Here is a 22,286-nt window from a genome sequence, read left to right on the forward strand (position 1 = left end):
GTACATTTGGTGTTGTTGTTGGAGATACTCTTGTTGTTGTTGACTGCACTGTTGTAGTCTCTCCTGCCGTTGTGACTGCCAATGTGCTTGTCTGACCTTCTGTCGTTGTTGGATTGAAAGTTGTCGATGGCGCACGTGTCGTGGTGATTGTTGGATTTTGTGAGGGTGTTGGAGGTTGTGTTGCGCTTGTTGTTTGCACGGTTGTTGTCTCTTGTGTGGATGTCACTGAAGAGGTAGTGCTAGTCTTGCTTTCTGTCGTTGACGGTTTGAATGTCGTAGATGGTGCTTTGCTTGTCGATGTCACGACACTGGTTGTGGATATCTTCTCGGTAGTTGCTGTAGAAGAAGGAATGCTAGTTGTTGGAAGTTGTGTAGTTGTTGATAAGTCTGATACCCCTTTTGGTGATACGGTAGCGGTCTCCTGTGTGGTTGTGTTGGCAGATGTTGTGCTTGTCTGGCGTTCTGTTGTAGCCGAACTGAAAGTGGTAGATGGCGGATTGGTCTCTGTTGTGGCTTCAGCAGTGCTGCTTGTTGAAGAAGGACTAGCAGTCGGCTGTACATTTGGTGTTGCTGTTGGAGATACTCTTGTGGCTGTTGGTTGCACTGTTGTAGGCTCTCCTGTCGTTGTAACTGCCAAAGTGCTTGTCTGACCTTTTATTGTTGTTGGACTGAACGTGGTAGATGGCGGATGGGTCTCTGTTGTGGCTTCAGCAGTGCTGCTGGTTGAGGAAGGACTAGCAGATGGCTGTACATTTGGTGTTGTTGTTGGAGATACTCTTGTTGTTGTTGACTGCACTGTTGTAGTCTCTCCTGCCGTTGTGACTGCCAATGTGCTTGTCTGACCTTCTGTCGTTGTTGGATTGAAAGTTGTCGATGGCGCACGTGTCGTGGTGATTGTTGGATTTTGTGAGGGTGTTGGAGGTTGTGTTGCGCTTGTTGTTTGCACGGTTGTTGTCTCTTGTGTGGATGTCACTGAAGAGGTAGTGCTAGTCTTGCTTTCTGTCGTTGACGGTTTGAATGTCGTAGATGGTGCTTTGCTTGTCGATGTCACGACACTGGTTGTGGATATCTTCTCGGTAGTTGCTGTAGAAGAAGGAGTGCTAGTTGTTGGAAGTTGTGTAGTTGTTGATAAGTCTGATACCCCTTTTGGTGATACGGTAGCGGTCTCCTGTGTGGTTGTGTTGGCAGATGTTGTGCTTGTCTGGCGTTCTGTTGTAGCCGAACTGAAAGTGGTAGATGGCGGATTGGTCTCTGTTGTGGCTTCAGCAGTGCAGCTTGTTGAAGAAGGACTAGCAGTCGGCTGTACATTTGGTGTTGCTGTTGGAGATACTCTTGTGGCTGTTGGTTGCACTGTTGTAGGCTCTCCTGTCGTTGTAACTGCCAAAGTGCTTGTCTGACCTTTTATTGTTGTTGGACTGAACGTGGTAGATGGCGGATGGGTCTCTGTTGTGGCTTCAGCAGTGCTGCTGGTTGAGGAAGGACTAGCAGATGGCTGTACATTTGGTGTTGTTGTTGGAGATACTCTTGTTGTTGTTGACTGCACTGTTGTAGTCTCTCCTGCCGTTGTGACTGCCAATGTGCTTGTCTGACCTTCTGTCGTTGTTGGATTGAAAGTTGTCGATGGAGCACGTGTCGTGGTGATTGTTGGATTTTGTGAGGGTGTTGGAGGTTGTGTTGCGCTTGTTGTTTGCACGGTTGTTGTCTCTTGTGTGGATGTCACTGAAGAGGTAGTGCTAGTCTTGCTTTCTGTCGTTGACGGTTTGAATGTCGTAGATGGTGCTTTGCTTGTCGATGTCACGACACTGGTTGTGGATATCTTCTCGGTAGTTGCTGTAGAAGAAGGAATGCTAGTTGTTGGAAGTTGTGTAGTTGTTGATAAGTCTGATACCCCTTTTGGTGATACGGTAGCGGTCTCCTGTGTGGTTGTGTTGGCAGATGTTGTGCTTGTCTGGCGTTCTGTTGTAGCCGAACTGAAAGTGGTAGATGGCGGATTGGTCTCTGTTGTGGCTTCAGCAGTGCTGCTTGTTGAAGAAGGACTAGCAGTCGGCTGTACATTTGGTGTTGCTGTTGGAGATACTCTTGTGTCTGTTGGTTGCACTGTTGTAGGCTCTCCTGTCGTTGTAACTGCCAAAGTGCTTGTCTGACCTTTTATTGTTGTTGGACTGAACGTGGTAGATGGCGGATGGGTCTCTGTTGTGGCTTCAGCAGTGCTGCTGGTTGAGGAAGGACTAGCAGATGGCTGTACATTTGGTGTTGTTGTTGGAGATACTCTTGTTGTTGTTGACTGCACTGTTGTAGTCTCTCCTGCCGTTGTGACTGCCAATGTGCTTGTCTGACCTTCTGTCGTTGTTGGATTGAAAGTTGTCGATGGAGCACGTGTCGTGGTGATTGTTGGATTTTGTGAGGGTGTTGGAGGTTGTGTTGCGCTTGTTGTTTGCACGGTTGTTGTCTCTTGTGTGGATGTCACTGAAGAGGTAGTGCTAGTCTTGCTTTCTGTCGTTGACGGTTTGAATGTCGTAGATGGTGCTTTGCTTGTCGATGTCACGACACTGGTTGTGGATATCTTCTCGGTAGTTGCTGTAGAAGAAGGAATGCTAGTTGTTGGAAGTTGTGTAGTTGTTGATAAGTCTGATACCCCTTTTGGTGATACGGTAGCGGTCTCCTGTGTGGTTGTGTTGGCAGATGTTGTGCTTGTCTGGCGTTCTGTTGTAGCCGAACTGAAAGTGGTAGATGGCGGATTGGTCTCTGTTGTGGCTTCAGCAGTGCTGCTTGTTGAAGAAGGACTAGCAGTCGGCTGTACATTTGGTGTTGCTGTTGGAGATACTCTTGTGGCTGTTGGTTGCACTGTTGTAGGCTCTCCTGTCGTTGTAACTGCCAAAGTGCTTGTCTGACCTTTTATTGTTGTTGGACTGAACGTGGTAGATGGCGGATGGGTCTCTGTTGTGGCTTCAGCAGTGCTGCTGGTTGAGGAAGGACTAGCAGATGGCTGTACATTTGGTGTTGTTGTTGGAGATACTCTTGTTGTTGTTGACTGCACTGTTGTAGTCTCTCCTGCCGTTGTGACTGCCAATGTGCTTGTCTGACCTTCTGTCGTTGTTGGATTGAAAGTTGTCGATGGCGCACGTGTCGTGGTGATTGTTGGATTTTGTGAGGGTGTTGGAGGTTGTGTTGCGCTTGTTGTTTGCACGGTTGTTGTCTCTTGTGTGGATGTCACTGAAGAGGTAGTGCTAGTCTTGCTTTCTGTCGTTGACGGTTTGAATGTCGTAGATGGTGCTTTGCTTGTCGATGTCACGACACTGGTTGTGGATATCTTCTCGGTAGTTGCTGTAGAAGAAGGAATGCTAGTTGTTGGAAGTTGTGTAGTTGTTGATAAGTCTGATACCCCTTTTGGTGATACGGTAGCGGTCTCCTGTGTGGTTGTGTTGGCAGATGTTGTGCTTGTCTGGCGTTCTGTTGTAGCCGAACTGAAAGTGGTAGATGGCGGATTGGTCTCTGTTGTGGCTTCAGCAGTGCTGCTTGTTGAAGAAGGACTAGCAGTCGGCTGTACATTTGGTGTTGCTGTTGGAGATACTCTTGTGGCTGTTGGTTGCACTGTTGTAGGCTCTCCTGTCGTTGTAACTGCCAAAGTGCTTGTCTGACCTTTTATTGTTGTTGGACTGAACGTGGTAGATGGCGGATGGGTCTCTGTTGTGGCTTCAGCAGTGCTGCTGGTTGAGGAAGGACTAGCAGATGGCTGTACATTTGGTGTTGTTGTTGGAGATACTCTTGTTGTTGTTGACTGCACTGTTGTAGTCTCTCCTGCCGTTGTGACTGCCAATGTGCTTGTCTGACCTTCTGTCGTTGTTGGATTGAAAGTTGTCGATGGCGCACGTGTCGTGGTGATTGTTGGATTTTGTGAGGGTGTTGGAGGTTGTGTTGCGCTTGTTGTTTGCACGGTTGTTGTCTCTTGTGTGGATGTCACTGAAGAGGTAGTGCTAGTCTTGCTTTCTGTCGTTGACGGTTTGAATGTCGTAGATGGTGCTTTGCTTGTCGATGTCACGACACTGGTTGTGGATATCTTCTCGGTAGTTGCTGTAGAAGAAGGAATGCTAGTTGTTGGAAGTTGTGTAGTTGTTGATAAGTCTGATACCCCTTTTGGTGATACGGTAGCGGTCTCCTGTGTGGTTGTGTTGGCAGATGTTGTGCTTGTCTGGCGTTCTGTTGTAGCCGAACTGAAAGTGGTAGATGGCGGATTGGTCTCTGTTGTGGCTTCAGCAGTGCTGCTTGTTGAAGAAGGACTAGCAGTCGGCTGTACATTTGGTGTTGCTGTTGGAGATACTCTTGTGGCTGTTGGTTGCACTGTTGTAGGCTCTCCTGTCGTTGTAACTGCCAAAGTGCTTGTCTGACCTTTTATTGTTGTTGGACTGAACGTGGTAGATGGCGGATGGGTCTCTGTTGTGGCTTCAGCAGTGCTGCTGGTTGAGGAAGGACTAGCAGATGGCTGTACATTTGGTGTTGTTGTTGGAGATACTCTTGTTGTTGTTGACTGCACTGTTGTAGTCTCTCCTGCCGTTGTGACTGCCAATGTGCTTGTCTGACCTTCTGTCGTTGTTGGATTGAAAGTTGTCGATGGCGCACGTGTCGTGGTGATTGTTGGATTTTGTGAGGGTGTTGGAGGTTGTGTTGCGCTTGTTGTTTGCACGGTTGTTGTCTCTTGTGTGGATGTCACTGAAGAGGTAGTGCTAGTCTTGCTTTCTGTTGTTGACGGTTTGAATGTCGTAGATGGTGCTTTGCTTGTCGATGTCACGACACTGGTTGTGGATATCTTCTCGGTAGTTGCTGTAGAAGAAGGAATGCTAGTTGTTGGAAGTTGTGTAGTTGTTGATAAGTCTGATACCCCTTTTGGTGATACGGTAGCGGTCTCCTGTGTGGTTGTGTTGGCAGATGTTGTGCTTGTCTGGCGTTCTGTTGTAGCCGAACTGAAAGTGGTAGATGGCGGATTGGTCTCTGTTGTGGCTTCAGCAGTGCTGCTTGTTGAAGAAGGACTAGCAGTCGGCTGTACATTTGGTGTTGCTGTTGGAGATACTCTTGTGGCTGTTGGTTGCACTGTTGTTGGCTCTCCTGTCGTTGTAACTGCCAAAGTGCTTGTCTGACCTTTTATTGTTGTTGGACTGAACGTGGTAGATGGCGGATGGGTCTCTGTTGTGGCTTCAGCAGTGCTGCTTGTTGAAGACGGACTAGCAGTCGGCTGTACATTTGGTGTTGCTGTTGGAGATACTCTTGTGGCTGTTGGTTGCACTGTTGTTGGCTCTCCTGTCGTTGTAACTGCCAAAGTGCTTGTCTGACCTTTTATTGTTGTTGGACTGAACGTGGTAGATGGCGGATGGGTCTCTGTTGTGGCTTCAGCAGTGCTGCTGGTTGAGGAAGATCTAGCAGATGGCTGTACATTTGGTGTTGCTGCTGGAGTTTTGTTTTCTATTGTTGATGGCTTGAATGTTGGAGATGGGGCAATGGTTGTGGATGTTGTAAATGGACTTGAGGTTTGGGGGTGTACAGTTGAACTGGTCGAATTTCGCTCATCTGTCCAATAAAGAAAATGACATCAACAAACATGAAAAACAATGTCTCACAAACGTATAGTTGGGAATGCATATAATAACTCAGCAAAGCAGCAATTTTATTCCTAATTTCAGCAAAAGTCTATATTAACGTTTATATAGTTCTACTGCACATTATGAAAAATTGGAATGGAGAAGGAAAGCCTACATTTTAATAATAATTTTTAGTATCACAGCATTTAAGCTAATAGAAATATCTTCATAGAAACTGTTGCACCATGAAAACTTGAGAAGGAGGGGACAGAGAAAAAGAGAGGGGTACATGTTTGGAAAACCTACCAGCAGTAATGCTAGATGGAATGATATCCAAGAAGACAATGGATTCATTTAAACCTAGCCGCAGGGACTCTGTTGCATCTGTAATGTTTGGAACCACGGTTTGGTTTTTGAAAATCAGCTGAGAATCCACACCTACAGAGCCAGGCCTGTTATTCAAAAGAGAAAATGGAATAATTTTATCCTTTCCGTGGAGGCATACACCATGAATCTCAGCACAAAAAATATTCAAGTCATGCCAACAATTCCACAACAAATACTCTAATTAACTCTAGACTAGTCATACATACAGTAATACATAAGTAACAGCTTATCAGAATCTCAGAAGAAAGTGGAAAGAAAACCTGAAAGAAATTAAATGAACACCACACTCCCCTTAACTTGGACTAAGGAGCAGCTCAAAATCAGAATAGGAAAGTATGTAATTTAGGTATGTGAAATAGTACAAGATGGAGTGGGCGTGCATGTAGGTAGGTTGAGTCAATGAGTGTATCACACTTTTACTGATTTTCTTGGGTCTTACCAGAATCTAAGGATAACACATCTTAGGTAAATCAGGGGGTATCTCCATCTGTATCCTCTATTCAGCTGTACAAAAAAAGCAAAAAAAAAATTATGTGTGCATATATATGTGTGTGTGTGTGTATATATATGTGTATATATACACACACATACACAGACACACACACACACACACACACACACACACACACATATATATATATATATATATATATATATATGTATATATGGAAATAGAGAGAAAATTATTTAAGAATTTAAAAATGTAAGTCACAGGACATTGTAGTCACAGTAAATTAATTACATTAGAATTTGTCTTAGAAAAGGAAAAGGTAAAACAATTCATCTTTGGCCATATACCTCTGTTGTGACATTTTTCGCAAGATTCTGGTATGCTTCTGTGGTTAAGTCACTGTACTCATCAATATAGGGACGTCTAATCCGAAAGCGAAGGACAAAATAGCCTTCTGTTCCTGAAGGTGGGTCCGTGGATGCTGTTGTGGTTGCAAGTGTGTGTTCCTTTCCAGTAATTGGAGAGGAAGACATGATAGTTGGTCTTGATTGTTGTGTTGTAGCTGGAAGCTCTTTGGTTATGGTAGATTGCACAGTTATGGTCTCCTGTGTGCTTGTCATTGCAGAGGCTGTGTTTGTATGGCGTTTCGTTGTTGGACTGAAAGTGTTAGATGGAGGATTGCTTTCTTCTTTAGCTGTAGTGGTAGTGATAGTGGTAGTCTTGCTTCCTGTTGTTGATGGCTCGAATATTGTAGATGGGGCATTGCTTGTTGACGTATGAGCATTTGTTGTGGATATCTTCTCTGTAGTTGCTGTAGAAGAAGGAATGCTAGTTGTTGCTGGAAATTGTGTAGTTGTTGATAACTCTGATGCCCCTTTTGGTGATATATTAGCGGTCTCCTGTGTGGTTGTGTTGGCAGAAGTTGTGCTTGTCTGGCGTTCTGTTGTTGTTGGACTGAAAGTGGTAGATGGAGAATTGGTTTCTTTTGTCGCTTCAGCAGTCCTGCTTGTTGAAGAAGGACTAGCAGTTGGCACTGCATTTGGTGTTGTTGATGGAGATACTCTTGTGGTTGTTGGCTGCACTGTTGTAGCTTCTCCTGTCGTTGTGACTGCCAAAGTGCTTGTCTGACCTTCTGTTGCTGTTGAACTGAGAGTGGTAGACGGAGCGCGTGTTGTGGCGCTTGGTCGCTCTGCAGTGCTTGTGGAAGTGTCGGAGGCAGTTGTTATTTGATTTTGTGGTGGTGTTGGAGATTGAGTTGAGCTTGTTGTTTGCACAGTTGTGGTCTCTTGCACCGATGTCATTGAAGATGTAGTGCTTGTCTTGCTTTCTGTTGTTGATGGCTTGAATGTTGTAGATGGGGCATTGCTTGTTGACGTATGGGCATTTGTTGTGGATATCTTCTCGGTAGTTGCTGTAGAAGAAGGAATGCTAGTTGTTGCTGGAAGTTGTGTAGTTGTTGATAACTCTGATGCCCCTTTTTGTGATATGGTAGCGGTCTCCTGTGTGGTTGTGTTGGCAGATGTTGTGCTTGTCTGGTGTTCCGTTGTTACTGGACTGAAAGTGGTAGATGGAGAATTGGTTTCTGTTGTGGCTTCAGCAGTCCTGCTTGTTGAAGAAGGACTAGCAGTTGGCACTGCATTTGGTGTTGTTGATGGAGATACTCTTGTGGTTGTTGGCTGCACTGTTGTAGCCTCTCCTGTCGTTGTGACTGCCAAAGTGCTTGTCTGACCTTCTGTTGCTGTTGAACTGAGAGTGGTAGACGGAGCGCGTGTTGTGGCGCTTGGTCGCTCTGCAGTGCTTGTGGAAGTGTCGGAGGCAGTTGTTATTTGATTTTGTGGTGGTGTTGGAGATTGTGTAGAGCTTGTTGTTTGCACAGTTGTGGTCTCTTGCACCGATGTCATTGAAGATGTAGTGCTTGTCTTGCTTTCTGTTGTTGATGGCTTGAATATTGTAGATGGGGCATTGCCTGTTGACGTATGGGCATTTGTTGTGGATATCTTCTCGGTAGTTGCTGTAGAAGAAGGAATGCTAGTTGTTGCTGGAAGTTGTGTAGTTGTTGATAACTCTGATGCCCCTTTTTGTGATATGGGAGCGGTCTCCTGTGTGGTTGTGTTGGCAGATGTTGTGCTTGTCTGGCGTTCTGTTGTTATTGGATTTAAAGTGGTAGATGGAGAATTGGTTTCTTTTGTCGCTTCAGCAGTCCTACTTGTTGAAGAAGGACTAGCAGTTGGCACTGCATTTGGTGTTGTTGTTGGAGATACTCTTGTGGTTGTTGGCTGCACTGTTGTAGGCTCTCCTGTCGTTGTGACTGACAAAGTGCTTGTCTGACCTTCTGTTGCTGTTGAACTGAGAGTGGTAGACGGAGCGCGTGTTGTGGCGCTTGGTCGCTCTGCAGTGCTTGTGGAAGTGTCGGAGGCAGTTGTTGTTGGATTTTGTGGTGGTGTTGGAGATTGTGTTGAGCTTGTTGTTTGCACAGTTGTGGTCTCTTGCACCGATGTCATTGAAGATGTAGTGCTTGTCTTGCTTTCTGTTGTTGATGGCTTGAATGTTGTGGGTGGGTCATTGCTTGTTGACGTATGGGCATTTGTTGTGGATATCTTCTCGGTAGTTGCTGTAGAAGAAGGAATGCTAGTTGTTGCTGGAAGTTGTGTAGTTGTTGATAACTCTGATGCCCCTTTTTGTGATATGGTAGCGGTCTCCTGTGTGGTTGTGTTGGCAGATGTTGTGCTTGTCTGGTGTTCCGTTGTTACTGGACTGAAAGTGGTAGATGGAGAATTGGTTTCTGTTGTGGCTTCAGCAGTCCTGCTTGTTGAAGAAGGACTAGCAGTTGGCACTGCATTTGGTGTTGTTGATGGAGTTACTCTTGTGGTTGTTGGCTGCACTGTTGTAGCCTCTCCTGTCGTTGTGACTGCCAAAGTGCTTGTCTGACCTTCTGTTGCTGTTGAACTGAGAGTGGTAGACGGAGCGCGTGTTGTGGCGCTTGGTCGCTCTGCAGTGTTTGTGGAAGTGTCGGAGGCAGTTGTTGTTGGATTTTGCGGTGGTGTTGGAGATTGTGTTGAGCTTGTTGTTTGCACAGTTGTGGTCTCTTGCACCGATGTCATTGAAGATGTAGTGCTTGTCTTGCTTTCTGTTGTTGATGGCTTGAATGTTGTGGATGGGGCATTGCTTGTTGACGTATGGGCATTTGTTGTGGATATCTTCTCTGTAGGTGCTGTAGAAGATGGAATGCTAGTTGTTGCTGGAAGTTGTGTAGTTGTTGATAACTCTGATGCCCCTTTTGGTGATATATTAGCGGTCTCCTGTGTGGTTGTGTTGGCAGATGTTGTGCTTGTCTGGCGTTCTGTTGTTGTTGGATTGAAAGTGGTAGATGGAGAATTGGTTTCTTTTGTCGCTTCAGCAGTCCTACTTGTTGAAGAAGGACTAGCAGTTGGCACTGCATTTGGTGTTGTTGTTGGAGATACTCTTGTGGTTGTTGGCTGCACTGTTGTAGCCTCTCCTGTCGTTGTGACTGCCAAAGTGCTTGTCTGACCTTCGGTTGCTGTTGAACTGAGAGTGGTAGACGGAGCGCGTGTTGTGGCGCTTGGTAGCTCTGCAGTGCTTGTGGAAGTGTCGGAGGCAGTTGTTGTTGGATTTTGTGGTGGTGTTGGAGATTGTGTAGAGCTTGTTGTTTGCACAGTTGTGGTCTCTTGCACCGATGTCATTGAAGATGTAGTGCTTGTCTTGCTTTCTGTTGTTGATGGCTTGAATGTTGTAGATGGGGCATTGCTTGTTGACGTATGGGCATTTGTTGTGGATATCTTCTCTGTAGGTGCTGTAGAAGAAGGAATGCTAGTTGTTGCTGGAAGTTGTGTAGTTGTTGATAACTCTGATGCCCCTTTTTGTGATATGGTAGCGGTCTCCTGTGTGGTTGTGTTGGCAGATGTTGTGCTTGTCTGGTGTTCCGTTGTTACTGGACTGAAAGTGGTAGATGGAGAATTGGTTTCTGTTGTGGCTTCAGCAGTCCTGCTTGTTGAAGAAGGACTAGCAGTTGGCACTGCATTTGGTGTTGTTGATGGAGATACTCTTGTGGTTGTTGGCTGCACTGTTGTAGCCTCTCCTGTCGTTGTGACTGCCAAAGTGCTTGTCTGACCTTCTGTTGCTGTTGAACTGAGAGTGGTTGACGGAGCGCGTGTTGTGGCGCTTGGTCGCTCTGCAGTGCTTGTGGAAGTGTCGGAGGCAGTTGTTATTTGATTTTGTGGTGGTGTTGGAGATTGTGTAGAGCTTGTTGTTTGCACAGTTGTGGTCTCTTGCACCGATGTCATTGAAGATGTAGTGCTTGTCTTGCTTTCTGTTGTTGATGGCTTGAATGTTGTGGGTGGGTCATTGCTTGTTGACGTATGGGCATTTGTTGTGGATATCTTCTCGGTAGTTGCTGTAGAAGAAGGAATGCTAGTTGTTGCTGGAAATTGTGTAGTTGTTGATAACTCTGATGCCCCTTTTGGTGATATGGGAGCGGTCTCCTGTGTGGTTTTGTTGGCAGATGTTGTGCTTGTCTGGCGTTCTGTTGTTGTTGGATTGAAAGTGGTAGATGGAGAATTGGTTTCTTTTGTCGCTTCAGCAGTCCTACTTGTTGAAGAAGGACTAGCAGTTGGCACTGCTTTTGGTGTTGTTGTTGGAGATACTCTTGTGGTTGTTGGCTGCACTGTTGTAGCCTCTCCTGTCGTTGTGACTGCCAAAGTGCTTGTCTGACCTTCTGTTGCTGTTGAACTGAGAGTGGTAGACGGAGCGCGTGTTGTGGCGCTTGGTCGTTCTGCAGTGCTTGTGGAAGTGTCGGAGGCAGTTGTTATTTGATTTTGTGGTGGTGTTGGAGATTGTGTAGAGCTTGTTGTTTGCACAGTTGTGGTCTCTTGCACCGATGTCATTGAAGATGTAGTGCTTGTCTTGCTTTCTGTTGTTGATGGCTTGAATGTCGTGGGTGGGTCATTGCTTATTGACGTATGGGCATTTGATGTGGATATCTTCTCTGTAGTTGCTGTAGAAGAAGGAATGCTAGTTGTTGCTGGAAATTGTGTAGTTGTTGATAACTCTGATGCCCCTTTTGGTGATATATTAGCGGTCTCCTGTGTGGTTGTGTTGGCAGATGTTGTGCTTGTCTGGCATTCTGTTGTTGTTGGATTGAAAGTGGTAGATGGAGAATTGGTTTCTTTTGTCGCTTCAGCAGTCCTACTTGTTGAAGAAGGACTAGCAGTTGGCACTGCATTTGGTGTTGTTGTTGGAGATACTCTTGTGGTTGTTGGCTGCACTGTTGTAGCCTCTCCTGTCGTTGTGACTGCCAAAGTGCTTGTCTGACCTTCAGTTGCTGTTGAACTGAGAGTGGTAGACGGAGCGCGTGTTGTGGCGCTTGGTCGCTCTGCAGTGCTTGTGGAAGTGTCGGAGGCAGTTGTTGTTGGATTTTGTGGTGGTGTTGGAGATTGTGTAGAGCTTGTTGTTTGCACAGTTGTGGTCTCTTGCACCGATGTCATTGAAGATGTAGTGCTTGTCTTGCTTTCTGTTGTTGATGGCTTGAATGTTGTAGATGGGGCATTGCTTGTTGACGTATGGGCATTTGTTGTGGATATCTTCTCTGTAGGTGCTGTAGAAGAAGGAATGCTAGTTGTTGCTGGAAGTTGTGTAGTTGTTGATAACTCTGATGCCCCTTTTGGTGATACGGTAGCGGCCTCCTGTGTGGTTGTGTTGGCAGATGTTGTGCTTGTCTGGCGTTCTGTTGTTGTTGGATTGAAAGTGGTAGATGGAGAATTGGTTTCTTTTGTCGCTTCAGCAGTCCTACTTGTTGAAGAAGGACTAGCAGTTGGCACTGCATTTGGTGTTGTTGTTGGAGATACTCTTGTGGTTGTTGGCTGCACTGTTGTAGCCTCTCCTGTCGTTGTGACTGCCAAAGTGCTTGTCTGACCTTCTGTTGCTGTTGAACTGAGAGTGGTAGACGGAGCACGTGTTGTGGCGCTTGGTCGCTCTGCAGTGCTTGTGGAAGTGTCGGAGGCAGTTGTTGTTGGATTTTGTGGTGGTGTTGGAGATTGTGTTGAGCTTGTTGTTTGCACAGTTGTGGTCTCTTGCACCGATGTCATTGAAGATGTAGTGCTTGTCTTGCTTTCTGTTGTTGATGGCTTGAATGTTGTAGATGGGGCATTGCTTGTTGACGTATGGGCATTTGTTGTGGATATCTTCTCTGTAGGTGCTGTAGAAGAAGGAATGCTAGTTGTTGCTGGAAGTTGTGTAGTTGTTGATAACTCTGATGCCCCTTTTTGTGATATGGTAGCGGTCTCCTGTGTGGTTGTGTTGGCAGATGTTGTGCTTGTCTGGTGTTCCGTTGTTACTGGACTGAAAGTGGTAGATGGAGAATTGGTTTCTGTTGTGGCTTCAGCAGTCCTGCTTGTTGAAGAAGGACTAGCAGTTGGCACTGCATTTGGTGTTGTTGTTGGAGATACTCTTGTGGTTGTTGGCTGCACTGTTGTAGCCTCTCCTGTCGTTGTGACTGCCAAAGTGCTTGTCTGACCTTTTGTTGCTGTTGAACTGAGAGTGGTAGACGGAGCGCGTGTTGTGGCGCTTGGTCGCTCTGCAGTGCTTGTGGAAGTGTCGGAGGCAGTTGTTGTTGGATTTTGTGGTGGTGTTGGAGATTGTGTAGAGCTTGTTGTTTGCACAGTTGTGGTCTCTTGCACCGATGTCATTGAAGATGTAGTGCTTGTCTTGCTTTCTGTTGTTGATGGCTTGAATGTTGTAGATGGGGCATTGCTTGTTGACGTATGGGCATTTGTTGTGGATATCTTCTCTGTAGGTGCTGTAGAAGAAGGAATGCTAGTTGTTGCTGGAAGTTGTGTAGTTGTTGATAACTCTGATGCCCCTTTTGGTGATACGGTAGTGGTCTCCTGTGTCATTGTTATTGCAGATGTTGTGCTTGTCTGGCGTTCTGTTGTTGTTGCATTGAAAGTGGTAGATGGAGAATTGGTTTCTTTTGTCGCTTCAGCAGTCCTGCTTGTTGAAGAAGGACTAGCAGTTGGCACTGCATTTGGTGTTGTTGTTGAAGATACTCTTGTGGTTGTTGGCTGCACTGTTGTAGCCTCTCCTGTCGTTGTGACTGCCAAAGTGCTTGTCTGACCTTCTGTTGCTGTTGAACTAAGAGTGGTAGACGGAGCGCGTGTTGTGGCGCTTGGTCGCTCTGCTGTGCTTGTGGAAGTGTCGGAGGCAGTTGTTGTTGGATTTTTTGAAGATGTTGGAGATTGTGTTGCGCTTGTCGTTTGCATGGTTGTGGTCTCTTGCGCCGTTGTCATTGAAAAAGTATTTGGCTCTATGGTCACATTGATTAATGCAGTCACTGTTGTTGACATAGAAATTGTCTTATTATGTGTTGTTGGATTGAGGGTGGAAGATGGAACATTGGCTGTGTTTTCTGATTGCTTTGAAGTTGCTTTGGAAGTTGGAGTTGTTGTCCTGTCTGACATTACTGCTATTGCTGGTGTTGAAAGATTAATTCCAGTTAATGTTGAATTATCAGTATTGACTGCAGTATAATTTGTATTTCCTCCTTCGCCAAGGGTAATTGCGATGATGTTCATGAGGTAGAAGAGTGTGGGTGATAAGCATAATTTTCGTGCTGTCCATGTTGCTCCCATATTGTCCTGTCCTATGGGAACTACAGCATATGAAAAATATATAGTTTAGCTTCTCTTGCTTTTCTTTCTCTTTGAAAAAGTTACTGACTAATATGTACTCATCATAGTCCCACACTCTCATCTTATTATTTTTGTTGCATTTTTCATTTTTACCCATTGATTGATAGGATCCAACCAGTTTCAGTTTGAAGTCAGAAAAAAAATAACTGCATACAATTAACTACCCAATTAAGTTCTTTCTCTTTATTTTATGTACATAATTAAATTATTAGACTTTAATCCCTTGCCAGTTGAGATCTACATTCTGGACGATCGAAACTATTTTTCAGCATGAAGGTTTAAAATTGTCATCAAGTCAGAAAGGATATAACTGGATATATCTAGTTTTGCTATACTACACCTCTGTATCCCTCACTCTTTCGCTATAACATATCATTTAGTAAAAATGCCTTCTCTTTCTGTTTGTCTTCTTCCTATTACTCTGACCCATATGTTGAGGCCGTGCACTCAAAGAGAAATGACCTTTTATGTGCATTGTAATATATTGTGTATCAAGAGGAAATTATTAAATCAGTTATAAAAAAAAAAAGATGCAGGTTAAGCATCATCTCCAAAGAGGATGTGTTTGCACATTTTTACAGAGCACGTTTTGCCACAATGACATTGTAAACCATTAAAAAGCTTTCTTCTGAATGAAGTAGCCAGGTGCAAATATGTCCTTAATTTGTAATGTAGTTTCACCCACACTTTTGAAAAAAAAAAAACAACCTACAATTCACTATAAACTCTTCTTTGAATATAAACCTGGGCAGAATTCTCTTGCTGTGTTGCCTGCATGTTCCATCCATATCTAGTGTTTCCTATCATAGACGAGTAAATCAGTTATGTTGTGATCTTAACCAGCCTAGGAGTTTAAATAATCTCTGTAGCCATTATCTTACATCTTTTATTAGCAATATTTAATGATTAAATTGAAATTGCTTCACTTGTTCCAGGCTACACACTACTGAAATAAATGTACCTTAAATTCAATAGAACAAGAAGTATCAGTTGTTTTGTTATTAGTTTTCCTTGGTTTGTTGATGCATCGTTGAATTGGTAGTTTAGTGTAGTTTAGCTGACTTTGTTAATTTTCTACAGTATATGTTGCATGGACATGCCTCATTTGGTTCATTGCAACTCAGTTATGCACTGGCAATGTAGAGCCCCACAGAACAAAAATCATTGCTTGCAAATATAGTTCACCAGGATCCTATCATCTAATCTCCAATACTTTTCAGCATTATTCACGGGTGTGTCAAAAAGCTGAATAAGTCATGAAATTTGCAAAATCCAGAATTGTTTTGATTTTGTGTAATACCCAGTTATAACCACTAGATGCCACACATACTCAGATAGGAGCATCTTTATAGACCATGTTTCAGATTTCAAAATAGTGACACAATCATCAGAGTGCCAACTGCCCCTGTAACAAATTCAGAAACAGACTTCTTTTGGATTGACAGAGTGTAAAAGATTTTTAAAGAAACAACCACTTCTTACACTTAATATAGTGCCGTTCTCTATCTAAGGGACTTAGAACAGAGATAAAGTTACTCTTCAGGTAAGAAAAGGAATTTTACCACTAAGCAGGAGAGTATGACTGTTTACAATGGAATGCATTTTCATTCTTTGGATCTGTTCTGATAGATGCTACTTCCCATTTCATCAGTTAATATGCAACTGATTAAACTATCATATCTTTGACAGGGAAAGACAGGGGAACGTGATGCACTAAAATTTACTTGAACACATATTCAGTAAGATATAATTGAACTCATTTGAATTGCTCTGTCAGCAACTTAGAAAATACAATGTAATCTGGTGTAAGTGAACACAATTGGCTTGTTGCATTTGAACATTGTAGAAACACATACTAAGTGCACAGAGAGCACAAAAATGTCATAAATACTCTAATTAAAGGTACATGACCATGTAAAAATGATAAAAGGGAAGAGAATTTCAACATGTCTATGAATATTTTGACCTTAATTATGTTATTTGTCATTGTCAAAAAAGTACTGTCCAAAATTTTGTTCAAAATTAAGATAGTAAAAATAGTATATTGTCTGATACAGAACATGCAAGCTACAGTCTGCTATGACAGTACAGTCTGCGACAACAGAGGGTAATTTCCTATTGATGTTTTAACTAACTTGGCCTGAAATCTGAATTCCATGCTGATAGCCCAATTACAGAAAAAAAAAAAAAAAAAAAAAACATTAGAACAATAGGCAGAGCCCATCATTTTCTCTGAGGGCCAAAGTTTTCACATCGAGTTGTAAATGAGGTGTCATGAGTCATAAACTTCTATCTTATGTTTATGTGCATGCGAGTATTACATTTGAGAAAAAATATATGCTGAATAAGAAGTTCACATAAAATGGATTATGAAGGATTAATACGTTATACTGCAGTATCTCAATTTTATTTCGCGCCTCCTCCAGCCCTCACACTACCTCCTCAATAAAAAGTAGTAATGATTATATATGTAAGTCTACACTGACCCGTATAATAGTGCATTTGGAAGTTTGATTGCACACATACCAGGAAAATGATAAATTACCAAAATAAGATGTTACAATATTGTATGATAGTGAATTAATCCAAATGATACTGAGATGTTGTTGGCAACAACATTTTTTGTGTGTGAAACACATATGTGATACGGGGTAAAATATTTTTCTTTTGTCATTTCATTAAGAGCATTCAAAAAGTGCAATGCATGTGATATACAAATAAGACAGAAAATGAATAGGACCGTACCACTTACCTGATAAATATCTTAAATAATAGTCATCCAGATATGATGCCTAATCTTTTCTTTTTCCAGTGCTTATGTTTCAAACTGGACCCTCTGTCATAGAAGTTCAAGTGTGTTCAATGTCACATACTACCAATCTTGAGCATCCAATACTGTTAATATAGTAGGTGTGTTCACCTGACAAACAGGTTACGTGAATATCACTTTTTGTTTCTCAGGACAATGGAATGACCCTCCTCCTGTAAAGTTTATTTGTGCACAGAAATCAAGTTGTGTGGGTTGGAATGATATATGTAAGCATCCTCTCTTTCCCTCTCTCTTTCTCTGTAGGTATGTGTGTGTGTGTACATTTGTCGTTGTTTTAAGCTTGTATTCATCACTTCTTAAGAGCAGTGGGGATGGGTCCTTTGTAGCTCGGTGCAAAGGAAAACATGAGTTTATTTTTGGATGTTACATCTGTCCTTGCAAGTTATATGTGATTGTACTAATGCTTCTACTCACACTTTCAAACCTGCTTGTTTTTCCCCATATGAATAATAACATTCTGTGCGTGTTTGTTTTAAACTGTAACGTCAACACACAAATATACAGTTGATGTACATCAAACATTTTATTTATTATTATTAGTACTAGTAGTAGTAGTAGTAGTAGTAGTAGTAGTAGTATCATTATTATTTCATTCCAAATGGCACTCTTTGTTGAGATTGACATGGTGAGATGGTTTTCAGTTCAGGGCAGTTCAAGTCATTAGATGTCAATGACTGACTCATCAAACGTTACAGTGAAATGACAGACTGTGGACTTATGATGAATTGAGCATACTTATCATAGCTTTGTTATCAGCCTTTATGAAGCGATGACACATTACACTTTAATGTGGTTTGTTTACTTTTTAGCCCTGCCAAGACGTGGACGTCAGTGAAGATTCCTCTAATTAATTACAGTGGTTAATATGCAAGCTATATGAACACAAACATCTTTGAGGGCTCATTCACTCAGATAGATGAATCCCAAATGTGAGCCGGACCCACTAAAATTTTAAACCTACACTGTAACACTTCAGAATGCTTACATAAGTTGGTGCCGCTCAGATTCAGAGAAATTCTAAAATGTTTTTCAAAATGCTCTAGTCAAGCCTTGTACCTCCTTACTCAATTATGATTTTAAGATACTTAATTTTATATGATGCTACACGGATAATTGGACAAATGGTGGTGGTAACCATGTGAGATACATAGGAGTATGTGAATTAACTACAATAATAACAGAAACAAGGAGTCTCATTAATTTCATATTGAAGTTCACTGAGAACAAGTGTAAGATATCCTCATGTACTTCTAAACAACCATTCACTTAGTTATGTTTGTTAATCCACCCTGTTAACCTCTAAATGGAGCAAATCTAAAACAATGCACTTTGTCTGAGATGTGCATGGTTTTACTGTAAAGACAAGAGAACCAAACAGTACCCTTTCAAAAGCCCTCTTCTAATTTTTTTCTCCTTCACTAAACAGATAGGTCAGGGCAGGATCAGTGAGACAACTTTTGCTCTGTATTCATGTGTGTACGTGTTTTTATCTTTTCATTTTTGTGAGAAGATGAAACACAAGGAGGAAGTTATCTCACAGTTCTAGAAAATCAGGTCTCAATCGAACTTTGCCCTGCTGTGGCTTTTCCCACAAAATTAAATAAAAGTCTTTGCACATTCTACAGCCAAATGAGACCCAGTTTGTTTCCTTCCCTCTTATATGTAAGACTTACAGCAGTGTAAGACTTACAGGACTTACAGCAGTGAGAGGGGCAGAGGCCCACACGAACTCACATATTTTAAGTTCTTTTTTTAGGGCCACATTTTTAGCAGCAATAGCATTTATAGCACTAGCGAAACTACAGGTTTTGACAGTATGCTGCATATCAATGGAACTCTCAGTTTCTGAGATTAATTAGTTATTAGGGACTAAATGCTGAATATAAGTTTGAAGAACTTGAAGGGAGGCCTGATCTCTCTTGTGCCTATTGACTTCACTGGTGTCTGGTGCCAGTGGTTTCAGTACCCTGTCCTTTACAGAGCACACAGAATCACCCACTGAATCTTTTTGTTGTTGTTGTTGTTGTTGTTGTTGTTGTTGTTGTTGTTCTGACAAACCTGACAGCTTGTTTGCCCATGCCCTTCATTTGATTCCAGTAACCATAGTTTGTTCAAACTATATTCAAGAGGGTATAGCTTTTGGTTGTCCTTTAGACTCTTCAACTCAATATTTAGGGTTTCTGTATGTTTTAATTCTCTCTCTCTCTCTCTCTCTCTCTCTCTCTTTCTCTCTCTCTCTCTCTCTCTCTCTCTCTCTCTTTCTTCATATCTGTAGGATTACTGGATTTGGAAACCATCAGGAACCAGACCTGCTCTGTAATGAGATTGAAAGGATTCCATAGACAGTGAAACTTCACTGGGACAGCCAGGTTCATTTCTTAATGTGATTTATTGCTAAAACATGTGACACACTGGGATCCTTTCCAACTTCATGTCAGGTAAAGCTAGAAGTACGCCCTCAGTAAAGGAGGTCAAATGTGTCAGTCACAAAACAGAAATTGTACAGTGTTGCATACTGAAATAACAGGTGCACTTTGATAACAAACACTTAAAGAGAAACGTTTACAGATACCCTCTTTTGTTTGTGCTCAAATTAAGGGATGCTGTAGGCATGGACAGATTATACCTATTTTGAGTCTTGTACACAAATCTTGCTGGACGCCTTCATTCTTCTCCATAACTGAGGCACTGATGGCATTGTAAAGGTTGGTGGGAGGTGAGAAATCTGGACCTGGGGCCCTTCACCAGACACAGAAACATATCTAGGAACAAATCTAGGAAGAGAAATAATGTAATCTTATGAGTGAATAGAATAGAATAGATTAGAAAACTTTGTCATTAATCATTAATCAAATGAATGTTCCAGAAATATGGGTCCATTAGACAGTTTTTTTAAGGTTTATATGCAATATGCTTCAGTGTTAATTGTTCCATTAAATGTGTTCATCATCATAAAAACATTTTACCTTTCAACAGGGTTCAAATTATGGGTGATGGGGGGAGGGGGGGGGGGGGGGGGGGGGGCAAAAGAGATAAGAATAACAGTTCGGGATGGTCGAAACATTTATATATCGTATGCTATATAGCTCTATATGTCCTATGCTATATAGCTCTGGAGAAAAAGTTGACCCACCCTGATTGTCATTGAATAATTAACACTATGCCTGTCAATCTGTGACAGTAGCAACTACAAGCTGAAACATAAGGAAGAGTCATTGAGTGCAAGTTCAAATTCAAGTTTTTCATTTTCAGTTTTCAAGTTTTTTATTCAGGTTTTCCATTGTTACGCCCAGCAAAGAGTATTTGTGGTATCTGGGACATCAGTTTCTTATTGTGAGCATGATTCTTTAGAGAATGAATCATTGAATGGGATTAATGTTTCAAATTAATTATCTAAATGGCACTTTGGCCTTAAATCCTGCATGCCAGTGAGACAAAGAACAATATAAACCATATACTCTCGTTTGGATTTTTTTGCTTCTTCTTCTTTTTTTTTTTTTTTCTGTGTAACACAAATACTTCATCATTGTATCTCTCAGTCTTCAATGGCTAATTATGTTAGATGTAACTCAGTTATTTTATTTGTGTTTCACTGTACATTTTTGCCCTGTGTCTCGCTGTGTGTAAAGTACAAAGGCTAAACTGCCATGCAATTAGATGATTAGACAGAGATACTACATATAATGTTACAGGAGCACCTGCAGGATTTCATCTTAAGGTTGGAAACCCGACTATGCATGTACCCATGCACACACACACACACACACACAGACACACACTTTGAGAGAGAGCTCAGGGAGAGAAACGCCACTGACTGATTAATGGATAATTAAATCTATTTGAAGTTTACTCTCCTTCTCCCGGTAGCATCGAATTGTTTGAGCTCTTCTCACTGCCTGTTTTCATTTCAGGATAAATGTTCATAAGGGCAAGCCCGGTGGGTCTGCTGTCTGTTATCGTGTTGCGTAAATAAGTCTTTACAGTGCTAAATGAGCGCTCGGCAGAGGCCGTGGACACTGGCAGAGTTAGCAGGACTTTCAGCACACAGTGAATGTTAGGGTAGAAATCTGCGGTGCTCTTAGTTCTAACATGAACTAACTAGCGTAGGGCTGTAATTAGTGATCATTTGAGGGGAGAGCGCCACATTTGAAAAGCTACAATTTAAGATTCTGCGCATCAGCTAACTCATCAGATTTCTCTCATGCATGTATTTGCGCAACAAGAGACAAAGGTTCGATGTCGCCAACCTCCTTTACAACTGTTTCTATGGTAGTGTTGACAACAGACCAGACATTGATCACATAGCCTAATTGAAGAGTGTTTAACCGGAGGAGAGATATAAAGCAGACTTGCACATGATCTGTGAATATCAATAAACTCAGTGATGGTCACCATGTCATTCTCCGCTCACAAACGGGAATCTCATGGTATGCACTGTGCATACAGCCACGCAGCTGCAGACACCCACATAATGTAACCTGTGAAAGCCATTATATAAGTTGGGTTTCTCCAGTTGAGTTATTACTAGAAAATACATGTACTTGAGTCTATGGACAAGTGATTGCATAGGCTGAGCACACTATGGTTACACTTCCTCAACAGCACCACCTAAAAATTGAATACTGTGCCTTTGACGTTGATCCCACCTTGTCGATGGTATTGACTTTAGCTGACAACACTGAATATTGGCCTCTTGTCACAACAATCCTCACACCTTTTTACAGGTGACGTTCAACTCAGCCTCAGAATCTAAAGCCATCACTTAATTTTCAACGGTCAATGGAGTTTACTTTTTTAGTTTGACACATTGCTGCATATTGTTAAAACAGAAGTAGCCAGGAATGCTGTTATGTGGAACACACCTTTTTTTCCACATTAACTTGAAAAATAGATGACATGTAACATAAGCTCTCTACAGTTTAGAAAAAGGAAACTGACTGAGCGTGTCTTGTTTTGCAATCACTGTGACGAAGCTGCAGCTATATCGTGTCGATATGTGACCTTACCTGTTCTTCGAGGGGTGGTTATGACCTCTCGGACTGCGGTTTGTTCAGTGGAAACACAGCTCCTATTTTTAAAAAAAAAAAAAGTAGAAGATCTTACCCATCTTAATCATGTTAATAGACAGGTAAGGTAAAGATCAAAACAACAGAAAAGTCTCATAATGGCTTCCCCTTCAGCGTCTTTGTGGAGAAACTTAAGGTGAATCTTGCTCAGGGACTAACTTTGTGATACTTTATTATAATTTGGATCTTTTGACTGAACAGAGTCGAATAAAATAGAATAGAAATATATTCTTATTTAATTAAAGATATTTACACATATTATTGAAATGATATGCAAAT

At 42.3% G+C, this 22,286-nt stretch overlaps 1 protein-coding gene across 1 annotated transcript in view; it reads right to left on the minus strand.

The window, feature by feature from the left end:
• Positions 1–22,286, minus strand: part of LOC115823833 (putative uncharacterized protein DDB_G0282133) — a 53,624-nt gene that overhangs the window by 18,968 nt on the left and 12,370 nt on the right. Inside the window, exons 2-13 of the mRNA XM_030787856.1 lie at positions 13,430–13,554; positions 12,938–13,219; positions 12,338–12,619; positions 11,748–12,019; positions 11,034–11,348; positions 10,538–10,748; positions 9,938–10,219; positions 9,234–9,619; positions 8,630–8,948; positions 8,030–8,419; positions 7,434–7,819; positions 97–336 (exon numbers count right to left, since the gene is read on the minus strand). Coding sequence (XP_030643716.1) covers positions 97–336; positions 7,434–7,819; positions 8,030–8,419; positions 8,630–8,948; positions 9,234–9,619; positions 9,938–10,219; positions 10,538–10,748; positions 11,034–11,348; positions 11,748–12,019; positions 12,338–12,619; positions 12,938–13,219; positions 13,430–13,554 — 3,490 coding nt within the window. The remainder of the gene's footprint in view (positions 1–96; positions 337–7,433; positions 7,820–8,029; positions 8,420–8,629; positions 8,949–9,233; positions 9,620–9,937; positions 10,220–10,537; positions 10,749–11,033; positions 11,349–11,747; positions 12,020–12,337; positions 12,620–12,937; positions 13,220–13,429; positions 13,555–22,286) is intronic.

This window comes from Chanos chanos, chromosome 11, assembly GCF_902362185.1.
Source record: "Chanos chanos chromosome 11, fChaCha1.1, whole genome shotgun sequence".
NCBI lineage: Eukaryota > Metazoa > Chordata > Actinopteri > Gonorynchiformes > Chanidae > Chanos > Chanos chanos.